The sequence below is a fragment of the Spermophilus citellus genome, assembly GCF_964194105.1.
Source record: "Spermophilus citellus genome assembly, chromosome: 2".
Taxonomy (NCBI): domain Eukaryota; kingdom Metazoa; phylum Chordata; class Mammalia; order Rodentia; family Sciuridae; genus Spermophilus; species Spermophilus citellus.
This window is the reverse complement of record NC_138183.1, coordinates 244937991-244953788: the sequence shown is the minus strand read 5'-3', so window position 1 is coordinate 244953788 and position 15798 is coordinate 244937991. Positions and strand designations below refer to the sequence as shown.

The 15798-nt window shown below is 45.5% G+C and overlaps 2 protein-coding genes and 1 long non-coding RNA gene across 4 annotated transcripts in view; 1 reads left to right on the top strand and 2 right to left on the bottom strand.

The window, feature by feature from the left end:
- STX3 (syntaxin 3) overlaps positions 1–2674 on the bottom strand; it is a 43845-nt gene extending 41171 nt beyond the window's left edge. The window contains 1 exon segment of the mRNA XM_081278980.1: positions 2115–2674. Within this exon segment, the coding sequence (XP_081135106.1) occupies positions 2115–2144 (30 nt within the window). The 5' untranslated portion in view covers positions 2145–2674.
- Positions 1566–7339, top strand: LOC308640950. 2 transcript variants are annotated; one of them, XR_014020388.1, is made up of 3 exons: positions 1566–2184; positions 3344–3510; positions 3619–7339. It is a non-coding gene; the product is annotated as an uncharacterized lncRNA (long non-coding RNA). The 2 variants fall into 2 exon arrangements; XR_014020389.1 differs by having other exon boundaries at positions 3344–3568; positions 4993–7339.
- Positions 7340–10396: 3057 nt separating this feature from the next.
- LOC308642656 (olfactory receptor 10V1-like) lies at positions 10397–11335 on the bottom strand (the record flags this gene model as incomplete). Its single annotated transcript, XM_081281791.1, has 1 exon — positions 10397–11335. One exon carries the CDS (start codon positions 11333–11335, stop codon positions 10397–10399), a length of 939 nt encoding a protein of 312 aa, XP_081137917.1.
- Positions 11336–15798: the final 4463 nt, after the last annotated feature.

Genomic DNA, 15798 nt, shown 5'->3' with positions numbered 1-15798 from the left:
AAAGTCCTCCTTCTACAAAGGAAGCATCAAGAAGCAGAAGGGTAAAGTGGCAAAAGCAACACAGCTAATTAATAACATGGTCACAATTAGAAGGCTTTGAACCTGCAACCCAGTCCTCTTAGCACTGTGCTGCCCCGCATCTCCTACTCCAAAACCTAACAGCAACCACCCTGTGATTTCAGAACAATACTCCCACAATAACAGCACCTTCTATAGTCTCACTTTCACTACACTCCCAAAGGGTAAAGGGAAGAAACATATCATTAGCTTCCTTTTATAGAGGGTAAGAGGAAGCACAAAGCACAGAGGCAAAGGGACCTGCTTGGGTTCACTAGCAAATTGCATTTATTCTTGGAACTCAAAGCTCAGTTAAGACTCTTTACTCTGTTGACAATGAGCTATTAAAGGGCCAGGGGGCATCTTCCTCTGGAAATGGATTTCCTGAATAAGGAAGGGGGTCACCTCTGTCTGCAGTTCAGTTTGGCACTTTTTTTATGACATACAAAAATCTTCAAAGCTTTCTTTCCTTTCTGCCTCTTCAACCAGCATGCTTCAAAGGAAAGAGTATCAGAAGTCTGGGTTCCTCTCCTGGTTGTGCCCTGACCAGATCTATGACCTGGGGCATCCCTCCTACCCAGGGCCAGCTCCAGCTTCTCCATCTATAAAATAGGGACAATAAATTCTGCCCTGTAAGTAACCAGGATGCCCTGAGGCTCACATGACAAAGAGCAAGTCTGGGGCAGGGGCAAGCTCACACCCACAGCTCCCACAGTATGCAACTGTTCCCCTGTTCTTGCTGCCTGGCCTCCTCTGCAGCCCTACTACCCAATGCATGTGAAAGGGACATGAAGATCTCATCCAAGCAAAGGTGGAAGAGAAAAAAACAAATGCAACACCCTAACACTTCTATTTTCCAAAAGACATTTACACTTATAGGCATAATACTTACCATTTATAAATTCTATATGCATGCACCATACAAAGGGTGCTTCTGCATACTCTCTTGCTTTTAGTTTTCACAACTACTCATTTTACAGATAACTTAGGCTTGGACTTTAAGGAATCGCCAGTAAGCAGGGGGGGAGTGGGGGGCAGGAGAAAGCTCCACTTCTAACCCAGTTCAGTGCTTTCCAAACTTTAATGTGCTCATAAATCACCTAGGAAGATTCATAAAGAATCAGATTCTGCAGGTTTAGACTGAGGCCTAATGTGCTGCTTCCAAGTAGATGGACTACACTGTATCAAGGGAAAGATTTGAAATTCCATTAAGGTAGAGCCTGCGTCACTGAGTCTCCAAGGTTTAACACGGGGCCTGTGCTATAGAACGCACTCAATAATTATTGAATGAGTCAGTGAATATCTGACTGCAAAATTCATGTTTTAATGCTTCTCTATATTGTCCCATTATGATCCTCAAACAAACCTCTAACATTCCCACTTGACACCACTTGACACACAAGGAAACAGGCTCAAAAGAGTCACCTGGTTTCAGTTTTTGTGAAGCAACGCCCACTGCGGTTAATCTTAGGATCCTTTACTCTGACCACAGCTGTCCCAAGGAATGGGGGCGGAGGGTGGCAGTGGGGGGGGGGGCGTATAACCGGGAGGTGCGGGTTAAATACAGACCACCAACGGATGGCTAGGAGCTGGAACCATCCCAGCATGTGACCGGCCCACAGCTGGAGAGGTCACCGGAATATCTGAGCTGCTCCCGGGGAAGGAGTCAACATGGGCCGGTGTCCCCCAGGAGGGAATCAGGAAGACAGGCGAAGGAGACCAGTTATGGATATGGTGCCGAGCGAGCAGCAGCCTGACACTTGTGGGGTGACCCCTCCGGACCTCCGCTCGGCCCAAGCACCTCCCGCCTGTCCACCTGGGGGTGGGAAGGTTAGAGGCGGTCAGGGAAATCGCTGCTGGACGATGAATCACCGGCACATGACCCTGCAGGACCAGGAAGGGTGAGGAACCTGCGCGGGATGCTGCGGGGGCTGGAGAGGGCAGGCCTCGCGCTCGGCGGCCCTCCAGCCTGGACTTGGGGAGCAAAGAGAAGCCCCCCCCCCGAGCAGCTCCACCTCCCGGCCGCGCCCCGCAGCCCCCGGCTTCGCGGGACTTACCGCCTTCAGCTGCTCCAGCCGGTCCTTCATCCTGGAGCCCAGGTGCCCGGAGGCAGGTAACGCGTCCCAGGTGAGCGCGTCCCAGAGGAACCGCCGGAAGTGGCGGCCCGTCCCGGCCTGGGCGAGGGAGCTCCAGGCGGAGGCGGGCGGCGGCCCTCGCTAGGAGGAGCGTCCCAGGCCACCGAGGCTCCGCCGCGCCGCCTCCTCCGGCCCCAGCCGCCGCCGAGCGCTCCAAATCCGGCTCCCGGGCCGGCGCCGGCGCGCAGCGCTCATCCGCCCGCAGGCCCGCCCCTTACCTGGCCGCGCCCGCGCTCCTCGTTAAAGGGCCAGCGCCCGGCCGCTGCCCGGCCCCCCTCGCGCCTCTCACTCCACCTCTAACCCCTGGTCCCTCAAAGAAGTAGAGGCTCTGGCGCTGGTGGACCCTGCCGCTAGGAGAACCGTGGGGGTGGCCTCGATGGCGTCTTTTCTACTCGACAGCCATTCATTAACTAGACTGGGATCCAGCCCCCAGCTGACTCATTGCTAGGGTGGGACCATCTCCTGAAAACAAGCAACTAAGACAATGTGATTTGTGCCACCGTGGGTGGGAGGAAAATGTTCTGATGACACTCGAGAGACATTGCCCCTGGAGGAAGGGCATTCCAAGTACCAGAAGCAGCGCGGCCCGGGCTGGAAGGGGTGTCCCGGGGTGTCCCAGAGGAATAACTAGAGATGAGGAGGGAAGGGTGAGGCTGCGGCCAGGAGTTTGGGTTTTACACTGTTGGCAATCGGGGCCTCTCAGAGTAAAGTAAGCTGTTAGTAGTTGAGGTCTGACACCTGCCGTTAATAATTTGTATACCTTTGGGAAACCTCTATTTCTCAAGAGGACCCGTTTCCATATCTGTAAGTCAGAGATAATATCTATTTGGCCGTTTAATATCTACTTGGTCTACTTGTGAATATCTACAGGTCTACTCATTTCCTACCAAGTGTAGAGGTTCCCGGGTGTTTTATGAAAAGATAGACCTGTTCTAATTGCCCCTCCCTCCTTATCCCTTCTCTTCCTTCTCTCTCTCTTCCCTTCGCTATTTTTTTGGGGGGAGGGGGGACGGAAGACCAATGACAAATTGAGCAGAAGAGAACTCAGTAAATGGGACTAAGGAACCAAAGATGTAATTCTCAACTTAGGGAAAGAAGTTGCTCTATGCATTCAGTTTAAAAGGCTATAAATAGTTTTGCAATTCTAACAGGACTTTGCCCTCTTCTGCGACATGCATGCTCCACGCTGACTTCATCGACTGCCATAAAGATAGTCTGTATGACAGGGGTTGGGCTGTTTGAACTAGCCCTGCGGTTCAAAGCCCTAATCCTCTCCATGACGTCCAGCAAATATTCTTCTGCCTCCAGCGCTCTTTAGGTGGAGTCTTGTTTACCACGAAGACTTCCATGCCCCCTGGTGGTCATAAAAGGAAAAGGTGAGTATATCACAAATAATACAACACCTCCTTCCTTTGATTTTTGTTAGTGGGGATAGCAAGGTTCCTGCACTTCCAGAAAATTGGGTCTCCTAGAGGAGACAGAGAGATGAACAACTCTGCATTGGAAGTTTGAAAAGGACCATCGTAGTCAAGAGTAAGGATTCCATCCCATAGCAGGAACCAAGAAGTGGCCATTCATCCTCCACCATAACACATTCAAGGGTTCTTGTTAAAACATAATTGCTTTCAAAAGAGTGAAATCATGGCTCTTGTACAAATATAAAATGAACACGCAAATATTGTATTTAGTTCATTAATTAATGAAGGAACCAGTAAGGACTTTAACTTGTGCAGAGGAGAACTCAAAAAACAGATACACAGGCAGTAGGGAAGCTGAAATGAATATAATAATAAAGGCATAACTGTCTCTGTGGTGGGGGATCAGTTGTACTTCTGCCTGATAAAATTTATTTGCATCTCTATGGACAAGAATCATTTGCATTACTATCCATTTTTTAACTTACAGAATTGGAAAATAGCTACATAACCATTCAAGGCATGTACCATTATAAAAATCAAATAACCCAGAAAAATACATTAAATAAGTCCATCACAGGATACATGCCATAGGACACTCAATAGTCTTTTGGGGGGGGAGGGCATTTTAATTTTTCCAGTTCTTGCAGACACTCCCAAGGTAACACCTTCCATGGTTGAACAACACTAACTATATGTAAAAATTCTTTGTTATACTGAACAAAAATTTCTCTCCCTGTAACTTCCATTATTTCTTGCTCCTGGCCTTTGTGCAAACACTTAAGAAATTCAATCACATGATGGTCTTTCCATGAAGGGAGAGTTGCTATAGGAGAGGAGCACAATTCCCAGGCACATGACCAGGAGGCTTGAGTTACTACGAAATAGCCATCACTTGACATCACACAGCTTATTTTCTCCTCTGTCAAATTAGGGTACTGACCAAAACTAATAATTCCCAACTGTTCAAAGTCAAGACTGTCATATAATCATTATTTTTATTTACAAATCTCTCATTTTAAAAAATGACATATCCCTAGAAAATATATATACTATTTAACAAGACTCTATAATAAGAAGCTTGGCTTCTTATAAAAGAATGTTTCCATGATGGGGGGTAAAAACAATCCTTTTGGTCACTCTATGTGGCTATAGCAAAAATGTCTATATTTCTCTGAAAGTTTTTAAACATTGAAAATACCATAAAGAGCCCTATTAACTGCAATTAAAATCCAGAAACCCAGAGAGAGAAGCCCATCAGCACATGTTGTTTTATTATGGCATTCTATTGGAAGGTAGTTATCAAAAACTTGGACCCTTCCCTACAACTCCTGCTAGGCATGAATTCTAAGTTGTTAATTTTATATTAATACTTGTTCTTTCAGGCAGAAGTGTGGATTCCATTCCACTGTCTGTGCAAGAAACTGAAAAAAGTAATTCTGGACAAAGTGGCTCAGACTTGTAGTCCCAGCTATTTGGGAGAATGAGACTGGAGGTCTCCCAAGTCTCTCTCAAGATTGAGGCCAACCTGAGTAACTTGGCAAGACCCTGTCTCAAGTTTTTACAAAATGGAGAGGGCCCGGGGTTGGGATATAGCTCAGTGGTAGATCACTTAGCTAGCATGTGCAAGGCCCTGAGTTCAATCCCCAGTACCAAAAAAAAAAAAAAGTCAAGTAACTGTGGGACAAGGGATGGGGGAAGGGGTCCATGGACTGGTCAGGAAGACTGATAGTGCACCCAGCTGGTCCACAGGATCTTGGAGTAGGGAGTGCTTAGTAGGAGCTCCCTCTCTTGGATGTATTTGTATTTTTCTGCCCTATGATGATACTTGGTCTCCCACCTACTGGGTCTTATTGCAGCTGTTTCCCCACTGGGGAAAAAAAAAAAACAGTCAGGATTAATTCAAGTGTTTGCATTTTGATTCATAAACCATCAATATTTAATTTCACATTTACAAACAAACCCAAGAGAGCCTCTTGAGTTTGGGGACTCCACTTTCCTCTCTTCTTCCTGATGAGCCAATGTCTTTCCCACTGAAGAAAAGGACTAAACCAAACCCTACCTGTACAGCCACAGCTGCTGTGAGACAGGTGAGACCATTTCTGTCTGGGGTGTCCTGAGGCAGTGTCTGCAGGGTTTGGTGTTGAGTAGAAAGAGATAAAGGGAGCTGGAGAATTGAAAAGGAAGATCCTTTCTCTTCCCCACTGTAGAGAGGAAGAATAAACCTCCTGATTGACAGTCTCCTCCTTCTTACAGTTTGTATTAGTTGTCGGTTGCTACCTAAGAATTTGCTCTAAAACCTAGCTGTTTAAAACAACAAACATTTATTATCTCATAGTTTCTGCAATTGAGAAATCCAGGTCCAGCTTGGCGGGATGGCTCAGCCTCAAGGTCAAGGACCTGTTTCCAAGGTTATTCATATGGTTGTTGGCAGAATTCAGTTCCTTAAGTGCTGTTGGACAGAAGACCTCATCTCCTTGCTGGTGATTGGTTGGAGGAGTCCCTCAGTTCCTTGCTACATGGTCCTCTCCATACAGCAGCTCACAACATGGCAGCTAGCTTCTTTCTACCAGAGTAGGAAAGTAAGAGAGATAAAGAGAAAGAAAGAGAAGCCCCAGAGTTGTTGAGACCTACTCTCAGGTGTGACATTCCATTACTTTTGCTGCATTCTATTATTAGAACTGAGTCACTAGCTTCAGCACACACTCAAGGCAAGGGGATCATACAAGGGCATGAAGACCAGGAGCCAATTCAGTGGCTGCCTGACATAGTTCAAATCCCAAATGAATGCCAGAGTTTTGCAACTTCACTTCTTGGAGCTCTCTTCTCCCCCATACCAACCTGGACAACTCCAACCCAGTCCCCAGGCCTCAGAGTAGAATGTTCTAAGGAAAAACACCTTACTCCCCAGGAGGGAGTTAGGTGTCCCTTGAACGTGCTTCTCTGGCACCCTAGATTCCTCCATTGCACCCTTCCATATTGTATAATAACCTGGCCACTTGTCTCCACAGGAGAGCAACCTTGTCTTTCTTGTTCACTGATGTGGAATCTGACCTGAACAGAGGTCCAAGACGTACTAGACACTCAGTAAATGTTTACTAAACTTATTAAATTAACCTTCTTAAAATATGGTTCTCACCTTTCCTATTAAAAACCATTGTGTTCTCATTACCAAGAGAGAGTCCATACTCTTCTTGGAATAGCATTCAAGGTCTTGCCCAATCTGGCCAAGGCCTTGCATAAGGTCACTCCAGACACACAGCTCCACCATCAGCCTCAGCAAACCATCACCTCTTCTCTTAACCTAACTCATCCTTCCATGAGGTCCCACTTCTGTCTGCCTCTTATGTCCTTCTTCCACGTCAAGTCTGACAAATTCCTACTCCTCCAAGACAGAGGCTCTCTGCATTTCACCCAGGTGGTTTCCATACTTGTCTCTGTACACAACCTCCCAACTTGTTGAAGTCTCTTTTAAAAAAAAAAAAAAAAATCTTATGTTGTCTTGAACCTAGTTTTTCACATAACCATTTCTCTAGATTGACCATGAACTGCCTGTGAGTAACAACTGAATATTTTTCCTCCATAGCTCTCATGAAATAGGTCTGGGGATCCTTCCCCTCTCCCTAAGGAGGAAAGAAAACCCTTCCTGGATTTTGGCTTTTAAAACCAAATGCAATTGCAACTCCACACAACTTAAAGGATGAATTTGGTGTTGCTGAATTGAATTCTAGATTTAAAATAATATGCTTTATTGACAAAGGTGTTTTATATCATGTTGTTCAGATGTTTCTCTTATATTAAACATCATATACTATAGGTCTGTGTCTATGAATTTCAATGTAAATTATTTGTGCCACAATGTGCTTTGTGTTTTTACATAAACTCCTCAGACTCTGCATCCATAAAGCACAAAGTACTACACCAAAGAGGTTGGTAGGGAAAATGTGAAGATTTGGTGAGGAAGATTCTGAACAAAAAGCCTATAGTTATTTCTGACCTGCTGAAGATAAGATTGTTTCTTATAGCACTTTGAATAGATGTCAAGATTAGTAAGATAATCATAATGAAGCACAGGAAAGAGGTACTGGGATAATTTTACTAATTAAAAGGGTAAGTCACATAGTGTGAGTACTTCTCAATTTGGAAATTTGGATAGCTATGCTGAATCTTTTACTTTACTTTTAGTTCTCTTGATATCTCCCAATAACTTAGAGGTGAGGTAGAATGGATATTGTCCCCATTTTATTATGAATTAAATTAAGTACAGAGAAATAAGATGGTTTTTCCAAGCTCACATAAAGTACTTATAGCAGGCCATGAGAGCTTGAGATTGCATGCCCAGGCTGTGGGACCAAACTGCCCAGGTCAAATCTCAGTTCTATTATTACTTGCTCTGTGATCTTGGATTTATTTAACTTTCCTAGGCCTAAGGTTCCTCATCTGTAAGCAAAGATAGTCATACACATCTCATGGGGTTTTTTGAAGACAAATGTGTGAACAGATGGAAATCATCACTTCCCTTATTCAATCCCTGGAATAGACCACACTAACTAACCCATTATAACTGCACTGCTTTCTCAAAGAACATGAGGAATTGAGAAATGCCTGTAATACTTCAATCAAGTATGAAATAACCTTCTTAGTATTGAAAAGTCAACAGCAGCTACTAAAGCACTTTTCATAAGAGGTTTCAACAGGGTAATACACTTAAAAAGGCACTCAAAGAAAGTGAAAAATAAGGTGAAATGCATCCTCCTTCATCTTTTTTTTTTTTTTTTTGTACCAGAGACTGAACTCCCGGGCACTAGACCACTGAGTAACATCCCAGCCCTATTCTGTATTTTATTTAGAGACAGGGTATCACTGGTGCCTCACTTTTGCTGGGGCTGGCTTTGAACTCATGATCCTCCTGCCTCAGCTACCTGAGCTACTGGGATTACAGGCACGTGCCACTGAGCCCACCTCGCATTCTTCATCTTTGAGAGTCATGACTCAGGTTTTCATGCTGCAGTCTCTGAGAAAACCTGCGGCAAACCCCTAATAGTAGTTTGATCAGCACAGTGTCCTTCACACTAGTTGAACACATAATATTTATTCCACCTAAAAACCTAATAACCAAAGAACTAGTGTCCTAGCAGAGTGTATTATAGAAGACCATAAAAGAAGCAGCAAATGACTACAAATGAAACAAAAGGATTTCCTTTAGGATTCTTGTCTATCAAAAAAAGAAAGCAAAATTTCAGTTACATGTAAAATGAATTCTGGTCATTGTTTTTATTGATCAAGCTTCTGAACCTTTTACAAAAAATAAAATGTTTCAGCACATTTTTATACTTTTCCAGATAAGGAAACAGAGACCCAGGGAGATGATTTCCCATCCTTGTGCCCTGCCAGTTCCCTCTTTCAGAAATGCATTTTCAGAGATCTGGAAACTTGTCACGATGCAGTTCAAACACCACCTCCCACCATTATTGATGTTTCTCCCTCCTGTCCCTCTTCTGAAGTCTCAAAGTACTATATTACTTGACCCTTGGTGTAACTGTCCCTTGAATTCTTCAATCACATTAGACATTGCTTTGAGACAGAAGCTGCTTCTTACTTACCTTTCCATTTCCTGCTCTACTTGCCACAAGTGGATGCATAGTACATTGTAGAGAGCCATAAACAGTCTGTTACTGCCTTTTTTTATTGGTTGTTCAAAACATTACAAAGCTCTTGACATATCATATTTCATACATTAGATTCAAGTGGGTTATGAACTCCCATTTCTGTTACTGCCTTGTTGAATGAAAACAATCAACAAATCATCAAAGAGTAGGGAAATGAATGCATGCCCCATAACTATGGAAAAGATGTTCTGATACATCTGTGTTCTGACACTGCTGTCTTGAGACAAGTGGTCATCTGGTAAATGACTACCACCCCATAAAGAGGCACCAAAGAGCTCCTTTCCCTCCTCAATGTGGCCACTCTGTTTCTCTTCAAAAATCATCTTTGCTCTCTGTGAATCTATTTGAATCAATATTTCCCTTCTTCTACCCCCAGAGAGGTTCAGTTAATAAAACAAATTTACCCTATTGTGCATACATAGCTAGGGAGAAACAAAAAGAAAGGAGAATATGGAATATGAGAGAAAGGGACTAGAGACGGTACTGAACAGCTCAGAGGACAGCATCCAAAGGCCAACTAACATAGAGTTAGAGACGGGGATGAGCAGCTTGGCTCCAGGATTAAAAGAAGCAAAGTGAAACTGCTAGCACTGAAATTCCAGAGCTTTCCCCAGCATCGTTCCCTGGAAAATAAATTGGGTGAAAATTAATATTTTTTTAACAGTTCAGAGTTTATGCCACATCAAGAGAAAGAAGCTACAATGTTCCCAGTGTGATTTGCATCTTATTGCTGGTTGTACATCCCTCCCCGGATGTACAGCATTTGAGATTGTTGACAACCTAATAACTGGATATGAAGACAAGTCCAAGGTAGGGCTAGACATGGGATGGTAATAACCACATTTACTGCAATCTCTCCCTTTAAAAGTCATGAAGGATTTTCACTTAATGTATCTGGGGATCCTCCTAACATATCTACATACTGGGGGGTTATTAGTCCTCATTCTGGAGACGAAAAAACTGAGGACGACAAAAAAAAATGATATTTCAAAGTACTGCAATCAGGAAGCCTAACAGTATGAAACTACTGTCCTGTCAGCCCCCATCTCCTCCTCTTGCAGTCGACTTGTGGTCTTCCCTGAGGGGGTGTTGTCGAGGAACCGTCAGAGTACTCACTGTGCTAGAGCACAAGGAACCTCATCATTGCTCTCTTCAAAGCCTCCTTAAGCTCCCTGTTCCTCATGCTGTAGATCAAGGGGTTCAGCACAGGGGTGACAAATGTGTAAACCACAGACACCACCTGGCCCCTGTCTGGAGAGTACCTGGAGCTGGGGCACAGGTAGATGACACTTGTGCACCCATACTGCAGGAGCACCACGGTCAGGTGGGAGGAGCAGGTGGAGAAGGCCTTGTGCCTCCCCTCTGCAGAGCGCATCTTCAGGATGGCAGCCACAATGAAGACGTAGGACAGGGTGATGAGCAGGGAGGGGATGGTGAGCACAATGACACTGACCACAAACAGGGTGACCTCGTGGACGTGGGTGTCGGCACAGGCCAGCCTCATGACAGGGAGGACGTCGCAGTAGAACAGGCTGATCTCCTTGCTGCTGCAGAAGGGCAGCCGGAAGATGAGCACAGTCAGCTGCAGGGCCAAGGCGAACCCCAGCACGAGGGACCCCACAGCCAGCTGCACACACACGCGCCAGCTCATGATGAGGGTGTAGCGCAGAGGGTGACAGATGGCCACAAAGCGGTCGTAGGCCATGATGGCCAGCAGAATGCAGTCCGCGCTGCCTAGGAAGATGAAGAAGAACATCTGGGTGCCGCAGCCTGGCAGGGAGATGAGGGTGCTCTCTGTGGACATGACGCTGGCCAGGGTCAGGGGGGCGATGGTGGAGGAGTAGAAGACCTCCAGAGCTGCCAGGTTTGCCAGGAAGAAGTACATGGGGGTGTGGAGACAGCGGTTCATCCAGATGGTGAGGGAAATGGAGAGGTTGCCACTGATGCTGACCAGGTACATCCCGAGAAAGGTCACGAAAATCAGCACCTGCACCTCGGGGAGTCGGGAGAAGGGGCGGAAGTGGAAGTGGATCATCCCAGTTTGGTTTGCTTCCTCCATGTGTCCACTGCATCGGGCCTGCTGATAGCCCAGGTGCTGCCCCTGAGGACAGATCAATGTCAACCAGACGCTTCTACTTCAATGTCTTCATCTATAAAGACAGGACAGTATCATTCTCAAGAGCCTCAGGAGACTAAATGTGGCGGCTCCCTAGTAAGCTCTCATGAATGCTAGTGATCCTGAAAACCACTCTTCTTCCACCTCTTCCAGATCACCTTGATGCTTCCAGCTTCCCCAGAGAAGTCTCCTTTGGGCTCTATTCTCTCTCATCTAACAAAGATGTCTGATGCTTCTTTTCCACTTGTCTTCCACCAATGCTCACCATTTTCACGTCCTTCTATGAGCCCTAACACTACTGTAATGTCCCCCATCTCTAATCCTAGCTGATCATGACTGAAAAAGATCACAAAACTCTGTCCCCTGGTGCCACAGCAGAGATTGGCATTATCAACCCCAGCACCCTCCCCAAGCCCCCTGAGTCAGCCCCTCTTTCCAGTCCTCACCAAGGCTAGTCCCTCACCTCATCACCCTTCTCTTCTACCCCCTCCTTCCCTCATGCTCCGGCTCCAACTTCACACACACACAAAGAAGGAACAGAAGCCCCCGAGGCAGCTCTCCCTCATGCTCACCAGCTCTGGGCCTGCAGCGGTCTCTGCTGACCCGGCAGCCCATCACACACTCCCACCTGCCTCAGTGGGACCGTCCCTTCTCCTTGGCATAAGTACTGGCCTCAGCCCTCCTGCTGGGTCCTCTGGGGTCTTGCTCCACAGATCCACTGCTCAAGCTCCAACACCTACCTCTGCCCCCCACTCGAGAGCGCCCTCAGCTCCCCCAGTATAAAGAAACTGCCTTCAGGGTTATGTCACCCTCCCGGCTCCTCCCAGAATGGACATCTGCTGTCCTTCCTTCATCATGGGCCGTGTGCTTCCACCTCACCCCTCCAGCTCCCTAGACCACTTTAGTGAAGACCACCAAGGACTTCCACATTCCTGAATCCAATAATCTGTTGCATATACACCTAGTGGCGCTCCCTTTTTCTGAAAATTCCTCAGTCCTTGGCTCTGTGATGCTATTCTACCCTCTAGACACTCTATTCCCCAAATTTGGAGAGGTTGCTGTTTCTGTTGGTGATTCACCAAAGGAAGGTTTTGCTGGTTATGTATCACTCGCCCCCCCCCCCCCCCGATCCATTCTCTGCCCAGCTCTGCCCCTTGAAAGGCTGGTTCCCATGCATTACATCACCAGGGCTCCTTCACTCTCTGGCTTCTGGTAGGAGAGGTACAGGCAGAAGAATGAAGAACAGTATGAAGACAGGCAGGATATTTATCCCATTCATTCCATGCCACCTCCTCCTCCCTCTTCCCTATTGGTTCTATGACTGCAGTTCTGGGTGGGTGGCCTGACCCCCATAGGACCAGGTACAGCTGGGCTCAGTAACGCTGTTCCCTCACGATGTCACTTCCACCATTGCTAGCCCTGAGTGCCTCATCACCCCTTGTATATTCCAGGAATTCTGCCCTCACCCCTGTAAATGGTCCCAAACTGATGCCTGTCCACAATTTGTTACATACAGTTGATTTTAACAAATAGTTATTTAATGCTTAAAGGGAAAAAAAATATTGTGTTTTAATTCATCCTAGAGTCTCTTGTGTATAGTGGTTTACACCTATATCCCAGAAGCTGAGGCCAGAGGATCACAAGTTCAAGACCAGCCTGGGCAACAAAGAGAGACTCTATCTCAAACTAAAAAATAAAAATAGCACCAGGAAGGGTCGTGCATGCCTGTAATCCCAACACCCCAGGAGGCTGATGCAGAAGGATCAAAGCCAGCCTCAGCAAAAGCAAGGCTTTGCTAAGCAATTCAGTGAGACCTTATCTCTAAATAAAATACCAAATAGGGGTGGGGATGTGGCTCAATGGCCAAGTGCCCCTGGGTTCAATGCCTGGTACCCCCCAAAAATAAAATAAGATAAAATAAAAAGGGCTGTGCATGTAGCTCAGTGATAGTGTCCCTGTGTTCATTCCCCAATTCCAAAAAGATAAAATATCTTCTTTTATTTTTTTTTTCTTTGCACCACTTATGATCAGTAGAAATGCATTTCTAAGCAAGTTTTTATGGGATCTAAAACAATTAGATTCTCTCTCTCTCTCTCTCTCTCTCTCTCTCTCTCTCTCTCTCACACACACACACACACACACACACACACACTCACACACAAAAACAAACATACAGACAAGCATACACCATATCCCCTGGAGAAAACTAATCTGACACTTATCCTTGTTCTAAAGAGTAAACACTTGTTTTAAACAGTTCAGAGTGTTATTTTAAAATAGCATAGACTGAGTGGCTTAGACAAGATTTTCATTGCTCATAGTTCTGGAGGCTGGTAACTCCAAGTTCAGGGTGCTACAAAACTGGCTCTTAGTGAGGGCTCTCATCCTGGACAGCAGATGCTGTTTTCTCCTGTATGCTCTTATGGCAGGGAGAGGAAGCTGTAGGGTCTCTTCCCCTTTTATGAGGACACTAAACCCTTCAAGGGACATGCATGCTGAATCACCTGAAACTGATTACTCCCCACATGCCCCACTTCCTAAGACCATCACAACGGGAGCTACAGTTTTAACATGTGAGTTTGAGCAGGAGAGACCGCAACATACCTCACATGACATGAAAGGTGGAAAAATGTTACTTGGCACTTAGCACCCTGCGGTGACCAGATCATCCCCAAAAGACTGAATTTTGCTCTACTCCTGTCTGAGGATATGCTGTGACCTTTGTACACATAATGATCCCTTAACCTCTTTGTTGCTTCTTCTCACACAGAATAAGTCATGCTTAGTATTCCTGCTGATGGCAGCTTTTCCTCTAAATACTAGCTTTCAATGCCCAGTTTGCAAGTAAAATGTTTATTCATCTTTTTTTCCTAAGTGCTTCTAACTCTGTGCTCTCAGCTGATGATGCAGTGTTTTGGCACAGCCTTACCTGGGCAAGTGGGATAGAATATCGGCTCCCTCATGGCTGGTCAATTTCCATATGGAAGTTTGTAAGAGTATGTTGTTCCTGAAGAGGTGAAATTGCATTCCTGGGAGCAATGGCAGGAGCACATCCCCCCTCCCCCTCCCCTCTCTCCCTCTCCCTCTCTATCTCTCTATCTCTATCTCTATCTCTATCTCTTACTGTCTCTGTCTCCAGGGTAAGTAAAGAAGCCTAGCAGACCCTTTACCCCAAACATTTGACTTCCATGAGTTCAACATGAAGGGGGAAGTCGGGGACTAGAAAGAGAACCGTTATCTCTAACACAGTGCCGTGTTCACCTCTGGGCTCACTTCTTTATAATTGTCCCCTCCATGGTCTCCAAGCTCCATGGGGTAGCCACCGACTCCACTTCACCCTCACTAATACCCAGGACCCACATCAGTGCCCCGCACTTGATAATTATGCTCTGACGCAAACCCTGAGGTTTTATTGAGATTAGTAGTACTGGTGACTCACATCAGTACGTTCAAAATAGAAAAGGTCATCTTTATTTTCTACCTCTGATACTATTTCTGAGGAGAGAATTGGCAACTTCCAAGAAGAGTTTTTAAATGTTTCATGATTAAACCAACGCTCCACATTAAAAGTTCTCCCAACAAAACAGACCCGAACATGGACCCAAATGCATTAAGATGCTTCCAGGATGGTTTAACGGTTTTTCTATAAAGGAAACTAATACCGTGAGTTAAAGTTCAAGGCAATGGTGGGGTATGCATATGATCAGCTCTTACATTCCCATTAAAATTGTTCCACTTAAGAGGCCTAATGAAGTAAGTGCTGATAGCGTAATGCTGACCGAGGAAACAAAGTGGCACATAGGGTGTCAGCAATGAGGTCATCGCTCCAAAAAGAAACCAACCCTCCACGCTCAGCAGCCTTTTAGAGAGAATTAGGAGATTGATATTTTCTTTATACTTTTCTCTATTGTTCAAATTTTCTGTAAAGAACACTTGTTTATTTTTTTTTAAGTCATAAAATTGTTATTGACATTTTAAACTCCCATTTGAGAGGGTACAGAGCAAGGGACACAAACGTCCTGGTAATTGCAGAACCACTAATTGTCAGAACCAGAATTAACATGGAGATATGGCCACACAACCTGGATGATGATGAGAAAATGATGCCATCCAAGCTGCTGCTTATAATGTCCCTCCCTCCCCGCTCCCTTCCTTCTTTCCCTCTCTCGTTTTTCTTTAGCCTTACCTCTTCTTTAAATGAACTTTTTTGAGGTTTGATTCACCACTGCAGCCTTTTGAGATCTTGTGAAGAATTCTAATTCCTCACTCCAAAATATCAGTGTCTCTCCATGGTCATCTGCAAATACAATGAACCTGTGTCTCAAAGCTCACTGTGCACATTGGACCATTGCCCCAGGAAGCCACATTCCTTACATGTACTTCTCTAGAGAGTCAACCAGATTTTC